We start from the raw sequence: 27,122 nt of genomic DNA on the forward strand, positions 1-27,122 counted from the left end.
TTGCTTTGAGTAAGCAACTTTATGTAAGGGTGTCAGGAAACCTCTCTAAAATGCAACGTCTTGAAAGCTTCTATTACCTTGAACAACACAATTACACTATGCACCCTGCTCCGTGTAGACCCCACTTATGTAGCATTTTCCTTTAGTGTTTGGGATATGCTTCCATGCTGCACAAGCTGCATGTGCTGTAATGGTTTCACAATACTCTCCATAACAAACAAACTTGAGAAATAGCAAAATATGCTGTTAGTGACAGGAGCTGATGCTGAGTGAGCCTCTCTCACTGTTGTGTTGCCATGCTCAGGAAACGGTTCTGTTAGAGGGACTAAGTTTTTGATGGGGACTGGCCTCATCCTGTACAGTTGAGAGCCTTGTAAGCTCCCTCCAGAGAGCTCGAGACAAATCCACTGATGTATGAACTGATACACATGCGATTAACCGTGTCAAGTAATGAGATGTGAGACAGCAAGGAGGAGGAGGAGGCAGCCCCACAAAAATGGGGAAGAAATTGCATGTGCTCTTTATCTTTGGAAGGGAATTGTTCTTCTAAACCACATTGTCTGCGTGTTGTTACTTGAAAATATGTTTAGACTGTGCCCTTAGATGTCTGGATTTTCAGCATAAGCTCCGTTCCATTAGAGATAACTGTGAATTTATTAGGGGGAAACAACATTTTGTACAGAGCCTATTTCTGTTGGCAAATTAACAGATTCAGAAAGCTTTCTTTTAAACAGAGTGTCACAATAACAGATTTGGGTGTCTCCTGATCCACCGGCTATCTTTATGTTGGGTTCTCAAACACGTTAATTAATACACCATAATTACAAACTGCATTTTAATCTTGTTAAGTTATTTCTAGGCAAAGAGAAGTGTAAAAATGTGATGTGAGTGATAAGAAACAAAATGAAATCAGTAGCGCTCTGCAGCCACAGAGTTGTATCACTGGTAGAAAATCCCTCATTGACACTACAAAATAGTAGCTGAGTGAGTTTTCTTACAAGCCACAGAAGGAGGCTTAAACCAGTCTAAAAATGGGAGATATAAAAGCATCCTTACACAAAAATGTTGTGGGAAGCAGAACTCTGAGATTTCCTGAGCAAGGAGATTTCTTGCAAACTTAGGGACTATTTTGCTTCAATTTCTCCTGATTTTTATTTGTATTTGGACATCTTGTCTGTATGAGAGAGCAGAGATGACTCAAGATAAAATTAGAAAATAATTCTGCTTTTAAAAAGAGGCTTTTTAGTAACCAAGTCATAACAAGTAGTATTTTGCATACTTAGGCATTTCTTTAAGTAGGTAGAATATCAATGAGAAGGCAAGTTAAATATCCTGCAATCAAAACATTACAATTATGCTAAAGTGGGGGCTTTTTTCTTCTTTTAATTACAGAAAGCACTCCAAAGACTTCTGCCAGTTGCAGTCCTGCTCCTGAATCTCCCATGAGTTCCAGTGAATCAGTGAAGAGCCTGACTGAATTGGTACAGCAGCCCTGTCCCACTATAGAGACGAGTAAGGATGGCAAATCCCAGGAATCCAGTGAGCCGCCTGCTTCTGAATCCCAATCTACAACACCTCTGCCGCTGTCAGGCCACTCGGCACTCAGCATTCAAGAACTGGTTGCCATGTCCCCTGAGCTGGATACCTACGGCATCACGAAGAGGGTCAAAGAAGTGCTAACGGACAACAACCTTGGTAAATCACTTTATTCTCATTTCTTGACCAAAATGGGTGTTCGTGTGTTTATGTTTAAGCTGCATTTCAGTAGGTGTTCACAAGAACACTTGGGTTAGACCCTGGCCTAAGCTTTAAGCTGTTAAAAAGATCTTTCTCTATTCTTTTTGAACTGGTAGAAAAATCTTTGCAGATTGTCACACTCTATTTAAAACATCATCATACCCCTGCTCCTCTTAACCTCTGCTTCTGGCTCACCAGCCAGATGCTGCTCCCAGCAACCTGAATACAGTCCAGCAGGCCATCAAGAAGACCAGGACCCCAAAGACAGGGAGGTGCCCCCTTCAGAAATGCTGTTTTCCCCATGCTTATAGATTGAAGGCCCCAACATTTTAGGCACAGGTGAATTAAAGTAGTCCAATGTGATCGGAGAGGGAAGTGCATCACAAGCAGGAATGTAGCATACCTGTCAAGCTAGTAGGGTGAGTTCAGACTCAGCTGAGGTTTAGGTGAATCTGTAGGGAAGTACATGGGGCCATTCAGTTATTTTGCTTTGTGATGTGCAAAGCTGAGGCTGCTTTTTGGGTGTCAAATCAAGCGTAATGTTGACATGACTGTGTATTTGGAATAATCAAAGGGAATAACCTGATCTGAGTATGGGAAATCCAGGCTTAATACTGCCACTGCCTCCAAATCACTAGTTCTTCATATGTGTTTAACACTTACTTCCCCCACAAGGCTTGGAAACCTTTAGGAATCCATTGAAGTCTCTAGTGGGAAGCTAGTAAGGCTGCCCCAGTGTTACCTGAACATGCTTCTGGTGCTTAGTGTGGGCTTCACTTCACTTGTGTTTAGATGTCCAAAACAGATGTTTGGTACTCTCCAGAGGTACCAATTGCTCTCCAGTGACTAGAGATGGGACGAGAAAGATAAGTTCAGGTTTAGACTGCTGATGGTCCTTATATGAGAAGAACTTTATCCATATCAACTGAACTGTTATGGCTGTATAAGTAAAAACTCCTTTATTTGGGTACATAAGGAAGCTTTTTTCAGCTAGGCACAGAATAATGTCAGATATGTTTTTAAGGGGAAGAATACTGGGGTGGGGGAGGTTGCAAATTCTCATTTAACATAATTTAGGAAGAAAATAAAATGTCCCTTATCATAGGCATACCCTGATGAAATGGTGTTCCACTGAACCCAACAGAATTACTTGCTTGTGGGCATTTGCATGGGCACACTGTGGTTGCTTGGTCAGTGGAGGTAATGTAGAGATGAAGCCACAGGTCATGGTAAGGGTTTTCAGGTTCAAGCCCCTAGTTTTTGGGCAAAATGCTGTTGAGTGCTGTACCTGCTCTGGTGCTCCAGAGAGGTTTGTAAAAGTATTTTTGTTGACCTTTGCTTTGATGCCATTTTTACTTAGTCTTTTATTTCCCATGATTTTTGTTTTCCTACAGTGTGGCTGACAAGCCTAAAAAGCAGCAGAAGAGCCAGGAAATGTGCCCCAAACTCTGCATTAGGTGTGGAACCAGTTTCAATGTCTCCTTTTGCGCCCTCAGTGTGCTAGTGCACCAGATTGACTCGGTGCACAGGTTTCTCTGTCTTAGGCCACAGGGCCTTGTGAACCTGTCCTAGGCAACTGGTGGTGGCTCAGTTGTTCCAGTAACATCAGCCAGTAAAGACCATGGTTGTGCAAAAACCAGTCATGATGTGTTTGGTGGGTGTCTCCTCCCGTGCCTTTTAACATTGATTAACAGTCACCATTTTAGCAGATAATGGTGGCAGTGCTAATGCTGAGATGTTGCTGGTATTCCTCATCCCAAATGTCATAGTATTACCAGTGATTAACTGGTGGGTAACATGTAACGTGGAGAGGAAAGCAAATGCAGTGAGCTGTTGAAGGATTGCAGTGGTGAGGATTTAGCAGAAAGGGCCAGGACTAACCATGAAACCAGCATAATTTACCATAAACAGGGTTTATCCATGAGGAGTTACATCAGTGGGAACAGTCATGAAGGATATTAGGGTGAAAGATGGGGAGAATTAGCAGGAGTTTTAGGAAACCTGTGCTTAAAAATATTCCAGTTATTAATAGCACTCTGATGAAGTTGGAGTGTGATATACCTGCTGCCTCCTTAGAATGATTTCTGACACGTTCCCTATTACCTTGGGAGTGTTTCAGGTGCTTTATCCTGCCCTGCCATATCTTGGGATACGATAATGACACCTTTAGCTTTGCTCTTAACACCTAGAGAACGTGATCATTACCTCCTTCCAAGTACGCATTTGTGATGTTTAGGCTGTAGTCTGAAGTTCGTTTCCTTCCGCAGCAGATCTGTGCTTGTATTCCTGCTCTTGTGGCCACACAGCAAACCAGAGCAGTTGGTCTGAGGCAAAAGAGGCCCTTTTATTCTCAGGAAGTTGGTTTGACTCGGATCAGTTCCTTGCTCTGTTTTACTGGGCAGCCACATAGGCAGTCGCAGTGGGCACCCTGGCACTGCACAGTGGCTGTTGGAGCTCATCGCACTGCAGCCAGAGCCCAGCCTGGGGTTAGAAACTGGGGGGAGCATTAAAGGGAAGTTATTTAGGGAGGCAAGTTAAAAGATCTTTAAAGTAGCTGTCTTACCTTGCTAGTAGCTGGCAGGTTTAAAGGTAAATGGATGAGGCCTCACTGGTGTTTTTCAGTACAAACAGGGAGTAGGTTAACTGCAATATGCATGATTGAAAATTGGCTCTGAATTAATTCTTTTGTCTGATTTTCCTGATCTTGAGGGTAGTGGAAAATCACTTATTACTTAGGAGCTTAAGTGAATCCTGACTTCAGGTTTCTGTTCAGTCTCTGAGAACCATTTCCAAGGTTAGTTTGGGTTTAGTAGCAGACTGTGTCATGTTAGCCCTGTCTTTGTTTCCCCTTGCTGTGTTTCATTATCTCAGCTGCTTCCTCCAAAAGCTCTGTAGACCCACGTGCCCGTTGCATCTGCATGGACATTCTGCAGCTTCTGACTGCTCCCACACTCCCTCCTTTCTCCATAGAGGTGAAAAAAAATCACCAGAGCAAAAGCCTTGGGATGTCTTTTGAAGAGGAGGAGATCCATGGAGTTAAGCACAGGGGGTGTGGGTCTATAGAGCAGATACTTTCCAAGACCTGTTTTGTCAGGATCAGGTGAGGCTGTGAAGGCAAGAGCTGATGGTGCTTTTGTAAGTGTAGGAGTGTCCTGTACAGCTGTAGGAGCACAAGTCCCCACGTATCCACATTGTCCCTTAGGGATCTGTTTGTTGCCACTGGCTAACAGATGCTGGCCTCAATAGGAAGTGAAGAAAAAGCCTTCTGCTGTGTGTTAGTGAGGGCATTCAGGAGCTACCGATCACACACAAGACCCTGAAGCCTGAAGCTGGTCAGTATGGAGAGATCTTTGTGTTACTTTGACAGTACATGATAGCTGTGCTTCTATCAGGAATCACAGGTGTGACTGGGATGACTTCAGGCTCCATCTTGTAACAAAAACTGTCGTGTATCAAAGTAGTTCAGCTTAGCAAGAACACTGAAGTGAAGGGGTTTAGAAAACCAGCTGTATGGCAGGGTTTGGGCTGCGCAGGCATTTTCCACACTCTTTGATAAGTTAGATCTTAACCATGTAAAACTAGCGTTACCAATGCGCATACGAATGTTGTACATTGAAAAGCATATGCAGTTCTTGCCATGCTAGATGATAGCCTTTAGAAGGAGAATTAAAATTAAGTATTCTTAACTAGAAGTACTGTAGAAGCTGTAAAAAAGCTGTTACGTTGTAAAATGTGATTATCTATAGTTGGTAAGACACAGTTAGAACACCACAGATAGTACAGCACAAAGTGTGTACATGTGCCTTTGAGGACACTTACGTGGCCATTGCTGAATGCAGGGGGGTGCGCTGGTCTTGGTTCATTGATTGCTTGAAATGTTTGGACTGCCCTGTTGGAATGAAGCTGTTGCACTACCCTCCTGCATAAGAACTAAGTAGCCTCACTGCTCACTAGCTGCCTGCTTAGCTAAAAGTTCAGTTTATTTTTAATCTCATTCCTTGTATTTTTTGCACACTGTAAGGTCCCGCTCCCCAAACGTGTTGAGCCTCCCCCCTTTGCCACAGTCAGATCCTAAGGATTTAACTAAAGCTCAATATTTACACATTTAGTGGGGGGCAGAGCTTTCATTCTTCTAAATGTTTCTCTTGGGTTTTCAAGCAATTCTGAAGTAAGAATAATTGATGAATGATCTCGTAGATGTGTTCTGTCTTTATAGCTATGAAGAGAGCCTCGTCTCTCAGCTGAATGAATTCATGCGATTTTCAATCTCGTATTAGGTCAGCGTTTGTTTGGGGAGACAATCCTAGGGCTAACACAAGGCTCTGTCTCAGACCTCCTGGCTCGCCCGAAGCCCTGGCACAAGCTGAGTTTGAAGGGACGGGAACCCTTTGTCCGCATGCAGCTGTGGCTGAACGATCCCAACAACGTGGAGAAGCTGATGGATATGAAACGAATGGAGAAAAAAGGTAACTTGGAGCAGAACTGCTGACTCAGGCTTTCCATTTTTTCAGAGATGCCCATGTCTTTTATAATTCTCCATAAATAGTATAGAGGCAGCATTGATCCAGCGTTATGAAGGTTATGCAAAAGGACTTCCTGACAGCTTTTCATAGCTGTATTTGACGCTAGCTCAAGCGGATACATCTCAACAAAAAGCCAAACAAAAAACCAACCCCAAACCCTGAATATTCACCAGCTGTCATGAAATCAGTGCTATATTCTCCTATAGATTAATCACTGAGGCCCTGGTGTATCACTGATAACTTGCCTTACCAAATGAGAAATGTGAGTTTGGGAGCTGGCTTTGGGTTGTTAGTTAATAGTACTGCAGCTGGTCACAGATGTTGTGCTGGAAGAACTGTGCATTGATTCCCGAGAGAGCTTCTTGCCAGTCCTGCACTGATGGGCACTGGGAGGAAAGAAAAATGCAGTCTTTATAAAAGGGTATTTGAGAATAATTGAATTTCTGGCATTTATAGGGATAGAGGAAGCTGATTGTGCTAGTGCATGATCACAAAAACCAGCTAGGTCATGAGTATGTACCTGTGAGACACCTCAGTTGTTATTGAGTATCTTAGTAAAGAGTATATCCTGAGATTTTATCTTGCTCTCTATAAATCCATTACTAAAACCCAGTGGTTATGCAGAGCCCTGGTTTTAGTACATTCATGTGATTTTACAAGAGCAACTCAGAGGCTGCCATTATCAGCAGTTAACTAATTAATGATATATACATCTCTCAAGCTAGCCCTTAATGATATTAGTACAGACGACATTCATCGTGTGCACTGAAAGCACTGCTGTCGACTGATGTCCTGAAAGCATTTACACATCTGATCAAGAACTTTATGATTATATTTAAAACTGCAGTGAGGGAGCTTCTGGGAAAATTGTAGTCTTGCATGCTTTTAAGAACAAATTCAAATCCTTGGCATAGTAACCAGTATAATATAATGCAGAGCAGGATCTTATCACAAATTGTGTGTGATCTTCCACTGGGAGTAAAATCCGCTTGGGTTTCCCACCTACAGCTGTAAACCAAAGGGAACCATGATGGGTTTTGCTGTGTTAGAAACGTGGCAGAAATAAACTTGTCAGCTAGGGATTTTTGTAGCCTCAACGAGAATATTGCCCATAATGCAGGAAAATAGAATACAAATAATTTAAAACTGACAATATCCTTTCAAAACTATTTTCTAAACTGGGTTCTTATCAAATCCTGTGCAATACATGCACTCTAGAGATGGCACCTGAATAGAGATAAGGCAATAAATCGTTGAGACTCTGTACTGAGCTCCTGAACTGTGTAAGTGCCGTCCTCATAGCAGAGCAGTCTAAAGTGAATTCAAGCCTCTCTTCTCTAGCAGAATCCTTTCATGCAGATAAGGATCCTGTGATTTAACCTTTTGAATTGCTCTAGAGCCACATTAAGAATTTAACTTTCCCTTCAGCTAATGGTGGTTAAAGAACAATGCAACTGTAGCTGCTGCCAGTGAAACGTTATTATCAATTATTTCTCTGCCACACTTTATTAAGGGAGTAAATTAATAATTATGATAAAGGTGAGGTGCATAGATCTCTTTTTCTGTTCTCCACTCTGAAGTTTGTGCTATAAATGTCCATTTTGAGAGGCTCTGAAAATGTGCAGTGGACATTAACTAACCTCTTTGGAGGAAGCCAAGGGTTCACGCTCACTAGGCTGAGATACCCTGCACCACCTTTGCAGCTCATTCCTCCTCCTTACAACCTCCTGGTGTGTGTGCTGCTGGTAACGTCACACTCCTCACAGAACAGTACTGAATCCTGCTGTCAGGAGAAAATTTAATTCCCTTTATTTCCCCATTATTTCACTTTTTAATAATCTTGTTCAATACAGCATAAGATAAAAATGATATTAAAAGGAGCTCTGTTTTACCTCAGTGGGCAGCCACGAGTTCTGCAATAGCGTCTGTATCTGAGCACATGCTGGGGAGTCTTCCCAGAGGGATGTGGGAATGCTGGATTGGCAACAGCAGCAGGGAAAAAAGGTAGTAAAACTGGGGATAGAGCTGGCCCTAACAAGGCAGTCTGAGACCCAGATCCAGGCTTTTGCCCAAATCACATCTGGGTGGGGGTTTTTCATAGGTTTCCTGAGGAGGGGAGACCGATCGCAGGCAAAAAAACATCAGACTTGTCCAGAAATAAAGTGTGTTTGTGACTTGGATTCCAGTTTGAGCTTTGCTGTCACTGCAAATGTGCTGAATGATCTCCTTATGTTGTCTACATGCAGCACATATGTTTAAAATAAGAATTAGAAAGGAAAAGCTTTTATAAACGTCATCTAAAGTTTCCAGAGACCACCATTAAAGCCAAAAGCTTGGGTGCTAGTTCAGCACATGGAGAAGTGCCACAACTGTGCCTTTGGTCCCCGGAAGTTTGTTCTGATAATATAGAATCCTGCAGGAATACAATCGCTTATGACAGAACAGTGGGACATCCTCCTCTTTATGTGAAGGAAATACATGGATTTGTTTAATTTATTCCATTCATGTGAGAGACCCCCCAAATCAGCCATTGCACCTTTTGTGATCCCAGTGTGAGGTTACAAAAGCAGAGGTGGATGTTAGGACATGATGTCTTTCCCAGGTTATCACTGCTTCATGCTGACCTCAGCAGTCTAAAGATGGGAGCTCGGACCTGCCAAAAATGCCATCCTTGGGGAGCAGGGAAAGCAGAGCATCCTGATGCATGGGTGTCTCGTGTTAACTCAGTCACCTGACCAAATTCCAGAAGCTCCAGTTAGAGATAGCCTAAACTCCTTCTACATCTTCCATGCAAGGTTCTGGTTTGTCTCATGGCTTCCTTTAAGCTGCTGCACATTGCTGAAGTGATAGATGCTGGTTTTCAGACCTCTTGGTTGTGCCATCAAAGGAGACAAGGAAACCTTGTATGTAGTTTGTATGTCCATACAAGTTTGAAGTAACACCTGGGAGGCTTTGAGATGAAGGACCTTATGTAAATGTGAGGTTATATTGCTGGAGTGATTAATTCCATGATTGAAGGTTGTAACAGTTCCTTGAAGGCTGCAAAAATAAGGCAAACAGGTGACATTGAAATAATGCATTTACTTGAGGTCACTTTGCAGTTCTGCATCCAGTTGGAACAACTTAAATAAACACCAAAACACAGTTTTGTTTTTTATGGTTGTTTCAAATGCATGCAGGACTGTATCGTGGCAGAGTGATGGATCATGAGCAACACACGTTCTGTTCCATATCAGTGATCTTACACAGTAGACAATCCACAGGTAATCTGTCATATTCAGGAAGACCAAAATGAGAATCATGCAGATACCCCCAAAGGTTACAGAATGTGTTCAAAATTCACTTCAGTGATAGTAAGACACAGTGTAAAATGGTCCCACTAGACATAACTATTGTATAAAGGACAGGATGCTGAACCCACTGGAGACACAAAACCTGGCCAGTCCATCAGGAGCTCTGCCAGCAGAAGTTGGCTTGTGTGAGAAGGGCTTTGAACACACAGCTTATTGGATTGCATTGAATTTTCATTCTTTGTGCACCCTCAGCCTAAAGGCAGAGCTCTGGGAAGAGAGACATTTGTTTCTTGAAGAATTTGGTTGCTGACCAGTGCAACGTGCCCTGTGTTGGTGCCTGGCTCTCATGGGAGCTCCTGGAGATTTAGTGCCTGCTGGATTGATGTCAGGCTGGTGTAATCTGGAACTTAATAGCTGAGGTTATCAAATTGCAGCTCTTGAATACCTCAACTCTTAAATATCTAGAAGGTATTTAACAGAACATTAAAGGTTTTATTGACAAGATTCATCTATATTTGCTGTTTTCAGCCCCCTCATTAGCAATGCTTGGGCACGATACTGCCAGGTGCAGGAAATCCCACCTCTCTTTGCCCAGTGAAAATCAATCAAGTCAGTGACAGCCTTTGCTGAGACTTTCCCTGCAGACTTTGCCAGGATAATTCTGTCCCCATCCAGGAGCAGAGTCACCAGTGGTATCACAGGCTTGTGCCACCAGCCTCACTGAGCACCATCAGTGCAGCAAGAGCTTGCTTAAATACGTGGATTTTGAAAGAGGTTGTGTAGGGGGAGGATGCTGTGGGCTGCTTTTCTTTCATAACCTGTCACCGCTATAGCGAGGATCTGTAGGAAAAAGCAGGGTTATTGAGCCCAGCATCGGGATCTCTGGGCGCCGGGCGCCATCGTGTGTTCGAGCCAGAGCTGAGGCTGCCTTCAGCTCCCACAGTCTTTCTGAGACCTTAAGTGTTAGGAAACCTCAGCATACACCCGCAGCGTTTACCAACCAGAACAAGTTAAGTGCAGCTGTCCTAATCAGGCATTTGTGTGGACGTTCGCCACTCAAAAGAGGGCATCTGAAATAAGTGGTATTACCTGAACCCTGTTATTTATGTCCCACGTTGAAAAAGCAGAAAACTCTGGCAGGTTTCTAGTGAATTTATCATCTTTTTGTCCCCTTTCTTCTTTCTCTGCCTCTTATATCCTCCCCACATTTGCTTTCCTCTCATCTCTGATGATGCCTCTTCCTTTCTGCTGTCTTCAAACAGCCCATCCGTGCATCCACAACCTGTCATCCTCACGTTTATTGCACCGCTCGTACATTCATTGATTTTGCATTTGTATTCAGCTGGGGCTCATCCGATGTGCTTCTCTTTCAGCCTACATGAAGCGGCGACACAGCTCTGTTAGCGACAGTCAGTCCTGTGAGTCATCCTCAGCTGGGATAGACTACAGCCAGGGCGCCAGCCCACAGCCACAGCACCAGCTTAAGAAGCCCCGGGTGGTGCTGGCACCAGAAGAGAAAGAAGCTCTGAAACGAGCCTACCAGCAAAAGCCATACCCATCACCAAAAACCATTGAGGAACTCGCTACACAGCTCAACTTGAAAACCAGCACCGTGATCAACTGGTTCCACAATTACAGGTAGGAGATCTCCCGGGATCCCTGTTCCTAAAGGATTTATTCTGTCCACTTGGGCAGGGTGCTGCTGTGCTTTAGCAAGCTGTGTCTGCTTCTGCTAGCACTGAGCAGTCATACAAGATGAACAGTTTTAACAGGAGAGAGATTCTAACTAACAGTGATGCTCCAGACTAATTTTAAGTTATCCCTGAGGAGCAGCAATATTCATGTATTGATGTAAGTAGTGCTTTTCAAGAGAAAGCCTTGCTTTTGGGGTGGGCGTGGATTTAGAGATGTCCACTGTTGAATATTTATAAATCCCACTGCAGTAAGCAAGATGGGTGTTTCTCACTTGCATATACACACTCCCAGAGACATACACTTGCATGTATATACACACACATATAGGTGTTTGGTGAGTGTGTTGTGCCTGGGTCAGTTGGTGAGGGGTGCTTGTAAGTGTTCTTTACTGGATGGCACCAGAACTGTGCTCCTTTCTTCATGTTTTCCCACATATGAGCAAAACCAGGATTTTCTTTTAGATCTTGAGTCCCAGAGCTCTGAAAATAGGCACAATATTTGCTGTATTTCTGGGAAGCTCCCCAGGGAAGTCGTGAAGGACAGAGAACTGATAACCCTGAAGTCAAGATGTGGGTGCAGATGTATTTATGATAAAATGATTTAGTTATGATTAAATCATTGAGTCCTGCTGAAATGAAATAAGATGGTCTGTTTAGTTCCTTGCTTATATGAGAAGGAACCTTCACCATATTTGAGTGATTGAAGCAGGTTTTGGCCTAGAGACATCGATAAAAAAGCATTAGAGAGGCGCATAAGAATTACAAGGATTTGAATAAACATATTATCACCTGTGCTTAGGATTGGGAATCTTAATTAGTACAGGAGACTTTTCTCCAAGAAATTGGTGCTAACAACTATTGAACAGGTAAAGACACCAGATTCAGTACTGCTCTGCTCCTTCCCTCGCAGCCAGCAATGTTCCCAATTAGTCCACATTGGTTTAGGAAACTGCTGATATTTAAAGGGTGTTTTCCACTTTGTCCCTTCTCAGTTTTAAACAGAGAAGTCACTGAAGCAGGAGCAGCCTGGTTTAATAAGATAGCTCAGAAACACTGTACACAATAGTTAAATAATATTTATAGTAAACAACACGAGATTAAGGAATTAGAACCAACAAATAATCGTATTTACACTGCATTTCACTGACTTGAATGCACTACAGATGCAGCCTCTTTCACTGCTCTGAGTCCTCCACATGCAGGCCTCTCTTCCGATTCCCACTTCTAGGCAATTATACACAAGTTGGAGGGATGCCTATGAAAATATGTTCCCTTCGGCCTGACAGCAAAATGTGCTGTTCTCACTTACGCAGATGAGTGCGGGAGCACTGGTGGCATGTGTCATCTTCCTCATTATCATGAGATCTCCTGCTTAGGCGTGCTGCGAGAAGGAGTGACAAGTCATGATTGATCAGCGTGTTTAGCCACACCAGGCTGTACGTGAATGTAGACTAGGTGCTGACAGTTGTATACAGAATAAGAAATGTATAAGCAAGGTGCTGTAAGCTGGTGGGTAGCACCAGCCTTACAGCACTGAGGGGTCTGGACCTGTTCCCAGATGTGCTGTTAAGTCTCCAGGTCTGTAAAGAGAGATTTCAAGCCTCTTTGGATCCCTGGGTGCTCTGAGCAGTTGCCACCACTGGAAGATCAACACACGTGCCTGTTCTTTTCCCCTGTATAACAGTTTTCTTAGTTTTCATGCATGAAGTACCCTTAAATCATTTGCAGGACACTGCAAAAGAGGTACGGTTACATGTTCTGCTAAGGCAGCAGGGTCTGACTGTTCTGCAGCTCATGGATTATAAGGAATGGGTACTCCTTCCCTTCTTCATCTTCTCCAGGCCACACTTAACTTTATTTATCTTTTTTATACTCATCCTCAGCCATTCCTTTCCCAAACTGAAGTCTTCATACATCAGCAATTCCACATCTCAGAGCATCTATTTCTTTAAAATAACTTCAGATAAGGCAGGGAACAGATTTGGAGAAGTTTGTCTTCCTGGTTCTTGGGAATCCTATTGCAGCAGTGGATTTCCTTTGGGATTCAGCCCAAACCTCATTTTCCAAAGGTGATTGCCAAAGTAGAAGCTACCTTTATATTGACCAGCTGGGAAGTCAACACTAGCATTTTTTTAATGCAGCAAAATGAACTTAAGAAACCCCTTACCCCCTGAGCAGCCAAAGAAATCGTTAACTTCAGAGTATAAATAGCTATAAAGGATTTTGCCATGTCTGCAGGCTTCTTCCAGTCTATGGCTTTGCACCCATACCAATCACATAGCTCTCAGAACATAAAAATAAGTATATTTTACTTTGTAGTAGGGAAGCACATACAGGAGGCATCAGAGTTTGAGGCTCTGTTGTCTTCAAAATTGAACAGAAGAGTAAGAGGTGGAGATTTCTGTCCCACTTCACAAGTGGAAACTGGCACATAAACTCAGTGAGGTCACAGAGGTGATGCTACAGAAACATCAGGAATTAAATCAGACATTCTTGAATTGTGATCTAGTCCTCTTGGATCCTAAACATCATTGCTCTTACTCTGGCCATATATTTCAATGACCTGCAGTACCATTGTGCTTGTTCAGATGTGGTGTGAAGGCTTGTGCAGGGAACCTCAGCGTATACCACAGGAGATCTCTGGTATTTTGAGTTACACCGATGAATGCCAACAAGATGTGTTATATTGAGGCCAGCACCTTCCACTGAGAGGAATGCTCTCTGAACTTTCCTAGCTGCTGTCACCAGATCGTCTTTACCTTAGGGATTCCTATGTTACTGAGGAGCCAGACTTGACTCCAGAAGCAATACATTGGGTGTGAATTCTAGGATTTCCACAGGCATCAAGCCTGTATTCTGTGGGTCTGTGGTCAGGTACCCCTTGAGCATGTCATCATTCAGTATCTTGTTGGAACTGAGGTATTTAAAATGCCATGCAGGCACAAAGGTCTTATCCATTTTGTCTCCTGAGCTGGGGGGGAATGTTCTGGATCAGTGTCCATGCAGGGAGATTATAGGCATAAATAGATCCTGATAATCAGTGTTGCAGGATGCACGCAATTAATGGTAATAGAAAATTAATGTTAGCACCTGTGGTCTTCTGTTAGGTGAATAATATTCTCCTAGGGAAAATTACAGACCCTGTAAATCCTTCAAAAGTGTAGAGTCAGCAAGTACTGCTGAAATACTCTGTTGCATTTCAAGTAAGTCAATAATATCATTAGCTTCAAAAGCAGTATTCAGATGGTGTTCTGCATTTATCCTAATTTTTCTCCATTGTGTGCTGTCTTCCATAGCATATTTAGGGAAAATGAAAAATTCATACAGGCATCAGCACTGGGACAGCATTTCGCTTGTGATTTGCAAGACCCTTAGCAGTTCTTCCTGGCTGAAACAGTGTTATCGTCACTCTGAAACATAAAGTTTTGCTGAACTCTCTCTATGTCTGTAGTCTGGTCCCTGACCACAGGTCATTGAGGCTCTCTCTTGGTTGCAAAGTGGGACCTGACCAGTGGTCATAACCTCTCTCACTGACAGAGCAGTACAGAAGAAGAGTTAGCCTTGACCCTGAGATTATTTCGTAAGCTATTCTGTACTTGTGTGGATATTGGGAGCTTCTAAACAGAGAAGGAAGAGAGAGAACCAAGTTAAATGGCAAAGGTAGTGTGGTTGGGGTGTTACTGCACGCTTCAAGCAATAGGAGGCACAAGGTGGCACAATGGGCAGTTTTAAGCACACAGGGAGTGCATTAATTCTTTTGAAGTGCACTGCTTGCCTTGTCACTATTCATGTTCTGAAATGGACTTAATCTGCTCAAAATCCTGTTTGTGGCAGCTGCCCTCCCACCATGCCATGGAGGACCCAGTGTCCTTCACAGCAGACATGGCCAGTGAAAATGAACTTAAAAGCATCTTAATAATATTTCATATTCTTCCAAATGCCTTTTCAGTCAGTCTCTTGGGTTTAGGCTGTGAGTGCTTCCACCTTAGTGCCTGTAGCCCAGGCAAAACAGTGCCTGGGCATTTCAATGGTGGTGACCCCCAGCCCACTGACCACCCCTCTCCACTGTCTCCTAGGTCTCGCATCCGCCGGGAGCTGTTCATCGAGGAGATCCAAGCTGGGAGCCAGAGCCAGGCTGGGTCGAGCGACTCTCCTTCCGCCAGAAGCAGCAGGGCCGCTCACAGCTCCGAGGGCGACAGCTGCGATGGTGTGGACGCTGAAGGCCCAGCTGAAGGCAAGGCCAGTGGCCCGGAGGCGGATGAGTACAGCAATGCAACCACAAAGTCTCAGGGAGGGCCAGCGGAGTCGGCTTTCGAAGCGGGGGAAGAGGCACTGCAAGGAGCCAGGTCTGCGGAGAGCCTGGAGGACACCGACGACGAGGGCAGGCTCAGAGCACCGCGCCAGGGCTCTCCGCCCGCATCGCAGCGCCCGGGAGAGGCTCCGGAGACACTGCCAAACTCTGCCACGGAAGGGGATGCCTCTACCTCAGCTGCCTCCACCTCAGTCCTTACAGGGGAGAGCTCCTACAAGTCAAAAGAGAGTTCAGAGAAAACCTGCAGTGTGCCAAGTACGAGCTCGACGCCGGCCGCAGGCTCGCAGAAAGCCAACTCCCTGCAGAGCTTGTTCGGCCTCTCGGAGGCCGCGAGCTCCAGGAACACGCGAGACAGCTCCTTGAGGAAAAAGAAAGCAGCAAACTTGAACAACATCATCCACCGCTTGGAGAAAGCCGCGAGTCGGGAAGAGGCCGTCGAGTGGGAGTTTTGAGATTAACACTCGCCCAACTCTGGAGAGCTGGGAAGTGAAACTGGACCTCTACTGGTTTTATTGTGTTGCGCACTTAACCGCCCTGCGGGCCACAGGGCAAAAACGCCATAGGCCAAGGTGCATATAGAAAACAAAAAAAGGAGCGTTAAGCCCAATTTATGTTTGTTGTTTTCGAGGAAGAAAACTGAAATGTGTAGTCAAGCTTTTGTACCCTGAAGTGTTTTTATTATTGCCCTAAAGTGATTTCCACAGTTTCTGGAATAACTCATACAGCTTTGCCTTGTGCCCTCCTCTTTGTGTGGGCTTTAAAGAAAAAAAAAGAGAAAACAAAAAAAAACCAGTAAAAAAAGACGAAAAAAAAGAATCAAACCCACATATTAAAAGGGGGCTTTTTATCTGCCATCTAATGGCGCCAGAGCGATAATACACTATTATCTTCTTAAACCAGGAAAAAAAGAAAAAAAAGAAAAAAGGGGAGATTTTGCAGAAAAAAGAAAAAAAAGAAAAAAGAAAAGTTTTTTGTAGCTGTTCAGTTGCCACTAAGAGATTGCACAGTCAAGCGACTCTAAACACACTAGTTTGGATTCCTACGTATTTTCAAGAAAAAGAAAAAGAAAATCTTGTTTGAAACTTTGAATTAAAAAAAAAGAAAATAAATAAAAAAAACCCACATTTACTCCACCTATTTTTAACAAAAAAAAAAACAGAAAAAGTCAAAAAGTCACATCAGGAAAATATCTTAATTTGTGGTAGCTGACTTAGTGTTTTCTTGTAAGTGAAATAGAATATTGACACGTAGTGCACATTGTTTCATAGCTTTAACTGATTCTGGTCTTTTGCAGACCAGAATTTGTTTAATACACTCCATTTTAGGCCAAATCAGGACAAAAAAAAATAAAATCTGAATCTAGGTATTTTATAATCTGCTTTTTAACCTCTAACCACAGAGCACGCTGATCAGACCTCATATCTAGGAGGTTTAGGAGACAACTTAGAAACAGCATGTACTTGATCATTTCACTTGGTTCGTAGTGTACAGGATTTCCTTGCCGTAAAGACAGAGCGCTCAAAAGACGTTGGCCAGTAACATTTCAGCCTGCTACTTCGGGATGTATCCCATATCCCGAAACATTCAGCTTACCTGGAATCGATTCAAACATAGTTCACCTGTACGATTGCTGTCACACACACCACTAAGAGGGGACTGGAGCTGCCTCAGATAGAGACCTTTTCCTGCTGTTGGTGGCCATTTACTGACTCTCTTCCCACCACAAGCACTGATTTTAAATACGTTTTAGTTGTGGGAAGCTTATTTTTGCGTGGATAAAGAGTACATGGCAATGACCAGACGGGCTCTTACCGGGATGGAAACAGCCCAAACTCCATACCAAAACCTTCGTGCTCTCGAGTCCCAGTCTAGACCATTCTGCCCTGCAGAAACACAGCCTTTTTTCCATTATCTTATGCACAGGTTAGGGCTGATCAAAGTACAAATCAAATTCTAACTTGTCTCTAACTCCTCCTGTTGTCTATATGTATATGCGTGAGCATAGAGGTGTGTGGAAGGATGTGTGTGCGTGAGTGTGTGCGTGCAATTTTATACGTCTGTGTATTTTCTTACGTACTTGTGCACACATAGAGTGCATTACTGCCACCTTTTTTCAATAAGCTGTTTTATCAGTTATGGCTTCTACAAGTTTGCTAATTTAGACTCCTTTATTGCCATATCTTTAAAACTAACAATAGATGATTTCGGAATATATATATATATAAATATATATATATATATAATTTTTTTTTTGCTTATTTATAGGTGCTGTATTTTATTATCTGATTGTTAGGAAGGGATGAAAGGGGGCAAATATTCTTTAGAGGGATAGACTGCCGGCAGTATTGGGTATAATTTACAAGATGTAGTTGTCATACTGTATATTATTGATTGAAGACTTTTTGACCGTATTGTGTATCATTGAACTTTTGTCTTAGGTCAGCATCTTTTTGATGACACTTTAATGGTGCATTCATTACTTCTTAAGTTTAATTAATATTACTTTTCTGATTTTGGGGGAGGGAGGGACGGGGAGAGGAGTTCCGACTTTAAAGGTATGTTCCCAATATTACACCTCAGTGTGCTTGTATTAATTCATAAGTAGGATTTTTGACTGTAAGATGTGAAACCACATTTCTTGCATGATGTTTTAGAACTTACGTATTTCATTTACAGTCTCTTAACATGCAACAGCAGCACGTAGCGCAAGTTTTCACAAATTAAGAATCAGTACACTAAAATCAGTCCTTTTCATGATTAAGAAAAGAAGGCTCTAGGAGGCTGAAAGGCAGGGATTTGTTTCCTATTTTACTGCTAGCTGTTTCAGGATACCTCCTTGGGTAACTGGGGACTTGTGATGCAAACCTAAAATTGAGAAACAGAGAGAGCAACTGCCCCTTTCTGTGATGAGCTGAGGAGGCGATTTGTAATAACAGACACCAGTATGTGACAGCACGTGCTGGAAGCGGTTTCGGCTTCTGATCCGGAGTGCAGTTAGCCCGCGGGAACAGCCAGCGAGGGAAATGACATGGTGAAGCAAAGTGTTACCTCTCTGTATGTGTACAGTGTCCTGGTTTGACTTACAAAGCACAGCTCCATCAATAAATGCACGTCCCGGTAAAAAATACACATACCTTAATACAAGTCATGACAAGATGTGTCTTCAAGGCAAGAAGCAAAACTTCTCACTGGAAGACACAGATATTTTTCTAAAGTTCTTTGTATTTTTTCGTTGTTGTTGTTTGGTTCAGGTTGGGTTTTTTTTATAGGCAATACACTTGCCAGTCTGTTTCTACTGTCCTTGTCTGCTGATTTGAGATCCAGGTGCTTGATGCAATCAAGTGGTGACTCTCGGCTTTCTCCATAGTGAGGGTTTTTTTCTGTTTGAAGATTTATTTTTGTTCTTTAAATTAATATTCCCCAAACTGTTCTTGTGCCTGTGTCTATATGATTGCATTCCATGATGCTTACTGAGAGCTCTTGCTGCATTATACGACAGCAGAACTGTATTCATAGGTTGAACGCAAATGCAGCATTTAAGGTCAATCTCTCTTCTTAATAAGCAATACGTAAGTGCCTTGAAACTTAGATCTTCTGGGTTTTTTCTGTTTATTTTGGTTTGCTTTTCAGGTTTCCACTAGTTCTGTAGGATTCCTTAGCGTCTGCCCAGTTTTTAATGCTGTAATGATCTTTAAAAAGCATATCTGTAGCTTGCCCTAGAGGAAATCTTTCTTTTATAACACTAACTGTTAATTCTAAGCTCCATTATTACATTTGAGTCATGTAATTTTGCTGGATAAAGACAGCATTCATAAGTCAGAAGTCACTCCATCCTGCCAAGGGTTGTCATTGGTCTCTATTACAAAATTAATCAAATAAAATGCTGTCAGTATTTCCTATATTTTTGGCACTTTATTAATGGCTTAGCTCCTTTTGTTGTTTCATATTTAATGATCTGCGTTGAATGTGGATTAGCCTGCTGAGATGCTGTTGGGGTGACCTGGCCCATCCTGCGGGGGGTCATTTTGGGTTCCTTGGTGACCACCTTATTCAAGGGCAGGGGCAGACAATTGCCCTCCAGTCGAGCTCGTAGGGTTGAAGTGATGTTCCCAGCTGTTTGTTCCCGGTTTGTAGCCAAGGTCACAGCTGCTTTTCTGTTTCAGTGGAAAGGAGAACGGATTAGCTTGAACTACTGCTGAGATTCTCTTGTTGGAGGTGAGGTACCTACTGGCTTTCCAAACTGGCAAAGACCTCCCCAGTTTAGAGACTGAACACTGAAAGGTTTTACCTGTATTTCTCATCAAGTGTGGCATTTGAAGTAATGCTTTTAGGAAAATGTGTATTAGAATAAGTTTTTGTTTTACTTAATTAAAAAGATAAAAAGTTGGAGGAGAAGGAATGCCAAAGAGTAGCACGGTGGCTTTTTACCCTCTTGTTTCACTGCTTACACAGGAAATAAAGGTGTTATCCAGGCACGTGTGATGTGGGGCTCACCTCCTGGAGCAGGTGTTTTGTAGGGCACAGAGCATAGCAGCAGAGCCCTCCCTACAACGTTTCTTTTCCTGGTGGATAAAAGCAGAGGCAGTTTTCAGAAAATCAGCAGTGCCAGAATCTGGTTTTGGCTGATGTTCTCTGAAAGCAATTGTGTTTTCTCTTTCTGTTTCCAGTTCCATGCTCTCACTCAAGCTGTGGATGAAGGGCCCAGGCTGTTTTAACAGAAACACCTTTATACTGCAGTTAATATTGTCAACTTTCTTCTCTCTGCATGGTTAGGGAAGAAAAGAAAGTGCAGTACTATGTTTGCTAAAAGCAAGGGAAGAGTATCCCTTGGCAGAGGGGTCGTACAATGGGATTGTCAATATGCTTCCATTTTTGAGGATACACATTTCAGCCAACAGAATTGCACGTGTGTACCGGCAGAAATGCATTTAATTACAATTGCTGTTGATGACATTTGACAGTTTTATTTATTCGTGTGTAAAATGCCTATAAACAGAGCCACTCTTTAAAGGAACCTTTATCAGTGCACTCTGCCCGTATTGTGCATTAGTGAGTCCTTTAGTAATAAACTCCTTGCTGTGATAGGAAAAGATCTATCTTATGGCTAAAAAGATAAAAGCAGTTTATGTGCCTTTCTCATGAGGTGAAAGATCTTTGCATGATTTTTTGTTCGTAAGGGAACGGTGTAGAGAAGGGGGCTCACAAACATAATGGAATTCTATGCAATATTCTCTGATCCAGTTACTTAAAAGTTGCTATTTTTCAGTGCTTCAATGGAAGAATAGGAAGTTAGAGAAGTGTGGCATCCTGGTGGTAATTCAGACTCCAAAGCTGATAAACTCATAGGAAATAGGATTGAAGGAAATCTGACAAAATAATGTCATGAAATAATGGAAACTGCTAACAGTGACTGCAGTCCCCTACTAGCACAGCTGCCCTCACAAGGCAGTCATTTTCCATCTTAAAATTACTAATTTCTGGCATTCTTAAAAACTGTATGAAATAAAAATGCTCCTGACCAAAGCAGGGCAGGTTAGGGGGGAAAAAAAACCCAAAAAACAGCATTTTGACCATATATAAATTAAGAGAATACACAAAGAAAGTATGGGGTTTAGACACTTCTTTGCACTCGAATTTAAACTGAAATCTTAAAGTAATCTGGACCAGTGCCTTTAGCAGGGTTGCAAAGAGATCAGTAAACTTGGCATTTGTTGCAAGCCAGAAGTAAAGTGGTGACATGTTCACCGTGCAGATGGAGGGCACTATTTTTGCTTCGTTTGTGTCTCTTCCTACCAAGCAGGTTTCTTAAATTACCTCTTCTTTCTTCGTCACCCAGTGTATGTATCCTCGGGTGTCTGTCTTACAGCCACTGTGTGTGGCTGAGCTGTGAGCAATTCTTGAAGAAGACTATCAGAAACAAGGGAGGTGGAGAGGAAAGGTTGGATCTTAGGTGGGGGCTGGATGTTAGCATTCATTAAAACCAAATCACATCTTTCCCTTGAGTGAGTGGCATTTTTGGCCCTGATGAGACAAGCTGCTTGTAGCTTCATAGCCCTAAATTTAACTCACAGATAAAATGGCTGCAAAGCAGTTTTCACTCCTGTGTTGACCTACTGCTTTCCCCATGCGCTTTCTGCTGCCCCACTGTTTGAGCATCAAGATTTTCTCCCTTCGTGTTGCAGATACAATCAAATTCCTAAACAATGAATAAATCTAGGTTTTAAAATTGTGTAGAAACAAAAGACTTCTTTCCCCAGCAGTTTAAAATCTTGCTGAATGGGTTTTCATTGCAGGGAGACTTGCTGGCATGGAAAGCACGAGATCTCAGTTTCTCTTCTACCTTGACCTTCTTAGTTTGAGTAGTGATGTAGCAGCCCCTGTCTCCTTCGTGTATGTATCTGAGCTCTGAAATTTAGAAGCATTATTTCACCATCTGTTCTTTCCTTCCCATCTCTTTTATGAGATATATTGACTATGCCATGTACAAAATAGAGTTAATAATGAACTTTATAGCAAGAAAAACCCCTTATGCTATGCCTAGGGACTGGTTTGTCCTGCATGACCAGGTCATGTACTATGCCCTACCCTATTAATATGCAAAGATTAAAGGTTCTATGCTCTGAAGATGAAATTTATCCTTTTGGAGAAGGTTAGTGTTAGGCCTGTGCACTTAAGTTTTCAAAAAGCCTTAAAAACAGGTATGTAAGTGGTGCCATCTCTCTCCTCAGGGATGATTTCCCCCCAGCCAGGTTCTGTGGCATATTTAAGATAACTTATTAGTTGTAAGGTCATTTTCCAGTTGAAGAAAGTCATTCACTGAACTTTAATAGTGAGCCTCCTCACCAGCATCCTCTGCTACCAGCAAGGGCTGCTTGGAGGCCTGATTCCCTGGCTCAGTTTTCACTGCTATTCCCAAGCATGTTCTGGCATTAAAAGGAAATGTTTGTTTTTAAGAAATTGATCAGATTACTGTATTTTTCCTTGCCCAGCTCTCCTGTGAAGGACAATTGTGGCCATTATTCAAGCTTGCTTTACTCACAGTGAGTTCAGTAGATTTTTGCCACAGTTCTATAGATGTCTTACTATTATAACCGTTGGTTTCATAGTACCATTTCAGTTTCCTTATATTTTGAAACAGCCAAATGCAGAGAATGACTGAATTCTCCACCACAATGAAACTGTGCAGGAAACAGCACAGCAAAAATAGATGCCTGAAGCCCCCATGACATCGTGTCTTTCCTATTTTGTTTGAAGGTTAGAGATTACTTGTACTCCATAATACAATCTTCATCCAAAGATCCTTGGAAATGGAGAGTTATGCCAGGAATTTCCTGCTGTTATGGTGACATACCTGTTTTTGCATAGTTACTGTGTAATTCTGTGGTAATGTTCTCTGACAGCGCAACCTCTCTATTGGTAACAAGAATAACGGCGTTAAGTTGCGTTATCCTCTTCTGTCTATGCGGGTAATTAATATGCATTTGTAGGAGTTGTTAAATATGTATATGTACAGGATTCCAGTATGGAAAAGCCCCTCTGTATATGTGGTATTTGTGTGCTTGCTCTTAATGGTGCAGTAGAATTGCTACAGCCAAATTCATGACATCATTTGGGGTGTAGGTGAGTGAGGTCTGAAAACCAGTATCTATTGTAATTCTTAGAGGATGCCATTTTCCCACTTGTCAGATAAGTTCCGTGATGTAAAGAGGAAATTATCCATCTGAGAGATTGGATTGTGTGAGCTACACGGGTTTAGCTAAAGAGGAGGGGGAAGATCCCATTCAGAATACACCAAAATAATTCCAAGGGTCTGAGAAGTGCAAAAGCCAGGTCATTTGAAAGCAAGGGCCAAACCTTGACTGCAGTATCCTGTAACAGCTGGTCTGGAGGTTTTGCTTCGATACACCCTCCAAGAAGTCAATATGCTAGATACTTGGGCATGTAAAATACACTCCCCTATCTATGTGCAGTTGAACAGTAAAGACATATATAAAACAATCACCAAAACAGCTGATCAGTAATAAGCCGAGTATCGAGTTAAAGCAGCAGTTAATTCTTGTTCTCCCGAAGCTGAAAATCCAGGTATTCCTAGGAATGAAATAGAAGTCTGTGTTATGCAGCTCCTCTTTGGAGGCAAACATCTGTGTTTCCAAGACAAGAAATCAAACTTGGCACTTGACTTGCTCTGAAGTACAGTCTTACCTCCAAGTAACTTTGCTACAATCAGTCTTTCAGTCAGACTTCTCTAGCTTTTGTTAGCTTACATTAGACCCTTAGTGCTATTTTGATGTATTATTTATATGTGGGTAAATTATTACTAGCTTTAAAAGTGTTTCCAAAGTACCTAGTTACCTCTGGATGCTAGTACAGGCTACATGGGGAGTACTTGAGCATCTAGTTTGTAATGGATTTGTGTGGGGAATAAGCAAGGCCACATCTGTATCGTACTTTTTCCTTGATCAGGGCTTCCATTTCCTGCTCGCCTCCTCTAGAGAGATGGAGATCATGGATCAGTTCTTTTTTCCCTGTAGGGGAAAGGTTTTAGTTTAGCTTGAAATAACTTCATTTTCATTCAGTAGGCAAGTCACCAAAACCCTGCATGTTACCGCATTTCCCATTCAGTTTTGTAGGTTTTGCTACTGACCTAAATTTCCTATTTCTCAAACTTTCTCTACTTGGAAAGCTATGTGCCTTAATTCTGAATCTCTTTGTGGAGAATAATCTAAAGCACAGTGATCTAGATTGCAGCTTTCACAGCCGCTTTTCAATTTGGGGTGGGGGGAAGCAAGCACCCATCAAGGATGGTTTCAGTGGCCTGACACGAGTTTGCCCCATTGCTGATGAGCACTTCAAACACTGTGTGAAGTCTTTGTGCAATAGCAATCCTCGCTCTGCATTTGGAGGTTCGTGTCCCGGCTGCCAAACGCAGGTGAGCACAAGCTCTAGTTTAGGAGAATTCAGGTTCCTGGGGAAGAACAAAGTACATATCCGTCTGGGTTGGCTCCAGCAGCACGGTGGGGTCTCGGGTTAGAAAGTCCATCATCACCCACAGTGTGCTCATAAGGCTCAGTCTCACCCAGCGTACTCATAGGTCTGTCAGCATTCAGGAAACACTTGTGGGCTTCAGCCATTGCTAACTGTGACCATGTCCTCTTGTGCCATTAGTGATACACGCTGTCTTCGTTTCCATGCCCAGAGCCTCATGGTCTCTGCGTGGCGAGGCACTATAAAGTCATTCCAGTCTTCATTTGGTGTTGTTAAGAACAGGCTTTCACTCACTGGCATCCTCAGCCCTTACCAGCGCTTGTGTGTTCTTTTCCAAGCTTGCTCTCTCTACAGCATCATAAGGTGAAGCATATAAAGGTGGTTTGTAACTAGGAAAACAATCTAATATGTCCTATTTATGAGATTAATTTTAACAGTTGTTTTTTGAAGTTTGTTTTTGTTTGATACAAACACAACAGGAGTACACATATCCCCTAAATGGACGTTGGAGAAGGTCTGGGCTGTCCTAGCGATGGAGCGGGAGGTGTTGGCTCGTCGTGGTATCCATATCATGGTGCCCCTGTTGTGTTTTCTAGAGCAATCATTTTCTTTTTTTAAAGTATTTTTATCGAAATGCCTAATAAATAATAATAGTATTTAAATAGTTTTAAAATAATTTAGGACTGAGAATAAGAAGCCTCAGTTGTGAGAGGAGAGACTTAAAATATCCAGAGAGAGAAAATACCCTTAGCCTCCTAGAGCCTCTACTGAGAATGTCATGAAGATGCAGTGCCCCTTTGTCAAAACATAGTGATTTACTCGAGAGTGTTAATTTAAAATGAGAGACTGGTTTCCTGTGATGTTCATCTTTGTTGGCATGTTTGAATTTCTGAATTCAGAGCTGATTTTCTTCTCATTCAAAGTTGGTCAAGGAAAAAAGACAAAAATCACCTTGTGCAGCAGCAGCTTTTCCTGGTGTGAACTCTGGAAATACACGTTGTGAATTGATCTGGGTCACGGAGGAGGTGGTTAGTTTCCTTGCAGTGTCGGAACACGTTCAGACAGGCTCTCCCTGGCTAGGTCACCCTTGGCAAGCAAGCCAGAGAAAGAGCTGCATTAAGCCAAACTAAAACCTCTTGTGCTCAAAATTGCCCCTGCTCAATGGCATGGGGAGCATGTGTCTGCACGAGGGGTGATGCAAGGGCCTCCGGTAGCACTGAACCACTCGGCCCTGCAATACAACCCTGTGGTGGGCAAAGACAGGCGGTGCTGAGCTAGTTGCAGGGCACATCACCACTTCTGAAGATCTGGAAGCAGATTTGCACTTTGCCTTTCGAGGGGGTCCCACTAAAACCATCCCATGAATTTCCCACGCGAGGTTCTTTCCTTCTGGCATAGTCTGAGAGAATAACAGGGAGAGACACACAAAACAAAAGCCCTCTGGTAATTCTTGGGTAACCTGCGAAACAAAAAGGTTGTTCCTGTCAGAATCCTCTCTGCATTTCTGTGTTGGAAAGCGTTTTCTGCCATTCCTTTTGGGAAAGCAGCACTCGCTGGGAATGCTGCGAGGTTGTCGCTGTACGGATCCGGATGATGATTCCAAAGCAGATGGAGGCTGGCTGGGGGGGGGCGGGGGGAGGGCAGGGGATGTTCTTTTCTTTATCTTTTTCATTGTTTCCCTCATGTCCCTTTTCATTTATTATTTTGTTCTTTTTAATGAAAAAAAAAGAATTAACTCTTTGCATTTGTGCAATAACTACTTGCCATGAGAATGGGCAGAGCTTGGAGATGCCCCGACTACTAACACAGCACAAGATGAACTCAAACAGAAAGTGGTGTACGTTTTCCTGAGAACCTTCTTTTCTGTTGTTTTCCTTGGGTTTTATTTTTAATGATAAGCTCAGTTTCCCCTCCCCCAGTGTATTTGTGGTGTCCTACATTTTTAGCAGTATTTTCTACTTTTTTTCCCCCTGTAACGCACTAAGTCTTAGGTGTTTTTAGAGCTTGTTTGTTATAGTCACAAATCACAGGTTGGAAAAAGGAGAAAAAAATAAAAAGGAAAAAAAAAGAAAAAAAAATCCTCACAAAGACCCAATTGACCAAAAAGAAAGAAAAAAAAAAGTCTTTTTTTTTAATTTTGTTTTTTTGGGGGTTCGTTTTTTTTTGTACCAGTAGCTTTGAGAAGCCCACGTTGTGTTGCTGTGACTCATCTTTTGTAACATTTTATTTCTTGGTATTTGTTTAAACATAAAGAAAGTAAGAGTTTATATGGCTGGCAGTAGCAGGGCAGCGCTCCCTCCGTCAGCAGAATGGCATTGTTTCTTCTGTCTTTGTTTGGTTAGCCATATAATGTTTGTTCTCAGCACTGTACAACGGTCCCTATATGATATGGAGAAGCAATATCACTGTATGAAACTCACACGATGTATTATTATTATTATTCACTAGCACCCTAGGTGTGATAATTGAAGTAAATATCTTTTATACAAACACAATTCCGCGTGGTCTGTCTTTATTAAGGTGAGACCTGAGTCCCAAGCAGCAAACATTTACATTGGTGGTTCTGGTTCGGTGATGC

At 42.5% G+C, this 27,122-nt stretch overlaps 1 protein-coding gene across 6 annotated transcripts in view; it reads left to right on the plus strand.

Moving 5' to 3' along the window:
• CUX1 (cut like homeobox 1) overlaps nucleotides 1–27,122 on the plus strand; it is a 266,767-nt gene that overhangs the window by 221,560 nt on the left and 18,085 nt on the right. For 5 of the 6 annotated variants that reach the window (XM_034068862.1, XM_034068863.1, XM_034068865.1 and 2 more), the window contains 4 exons: nucleotides 1,393–1,695; nucleotides 6,015–6,203; nucleotides 10,927–11,191; nucleotides 15,324–16,321. The exons of the other annotated variant lie outside the window; for it this stretch is intronic. In XM_034068862.1, coding sequence (XP_033924753.1) covers nucleotides 1,393–1,695; nucleotides 6,015–6,203; nucleotides 10,927–11,191; nucleotides 15,324–16,011 — 1,445 coding nt within the window. In that variant the 3' untranslated portion in view covers nucleotides 16,012–16,321. Of the gene's footprint in view, nucleotides 1–1,392; nucleotides 1,696–6,014; nucleotides 6,204–10,926; nucleotides 11,192–15,323; nucleotides 16,322–27,122 lie in introns of those variants that run through there. 6 annotated transcript variants of the gene reach the window in all.

This window comes from Melopsittacus undulatus, chromosome 13, assembly GCF_012275295.1.
Source record: "Melopsittacus undulatus isolate bMelUnd1 chromosome 13, bMelUnd1.mat.Z, whole genome shotgun sequence".
Classification (NCBI taxonomy): Eukaryota; Metazoa; Chordata; class Aves; order Psittaciformes; family Psittaculidae; genus Melopsittacus; species Melopsittacus undulatus.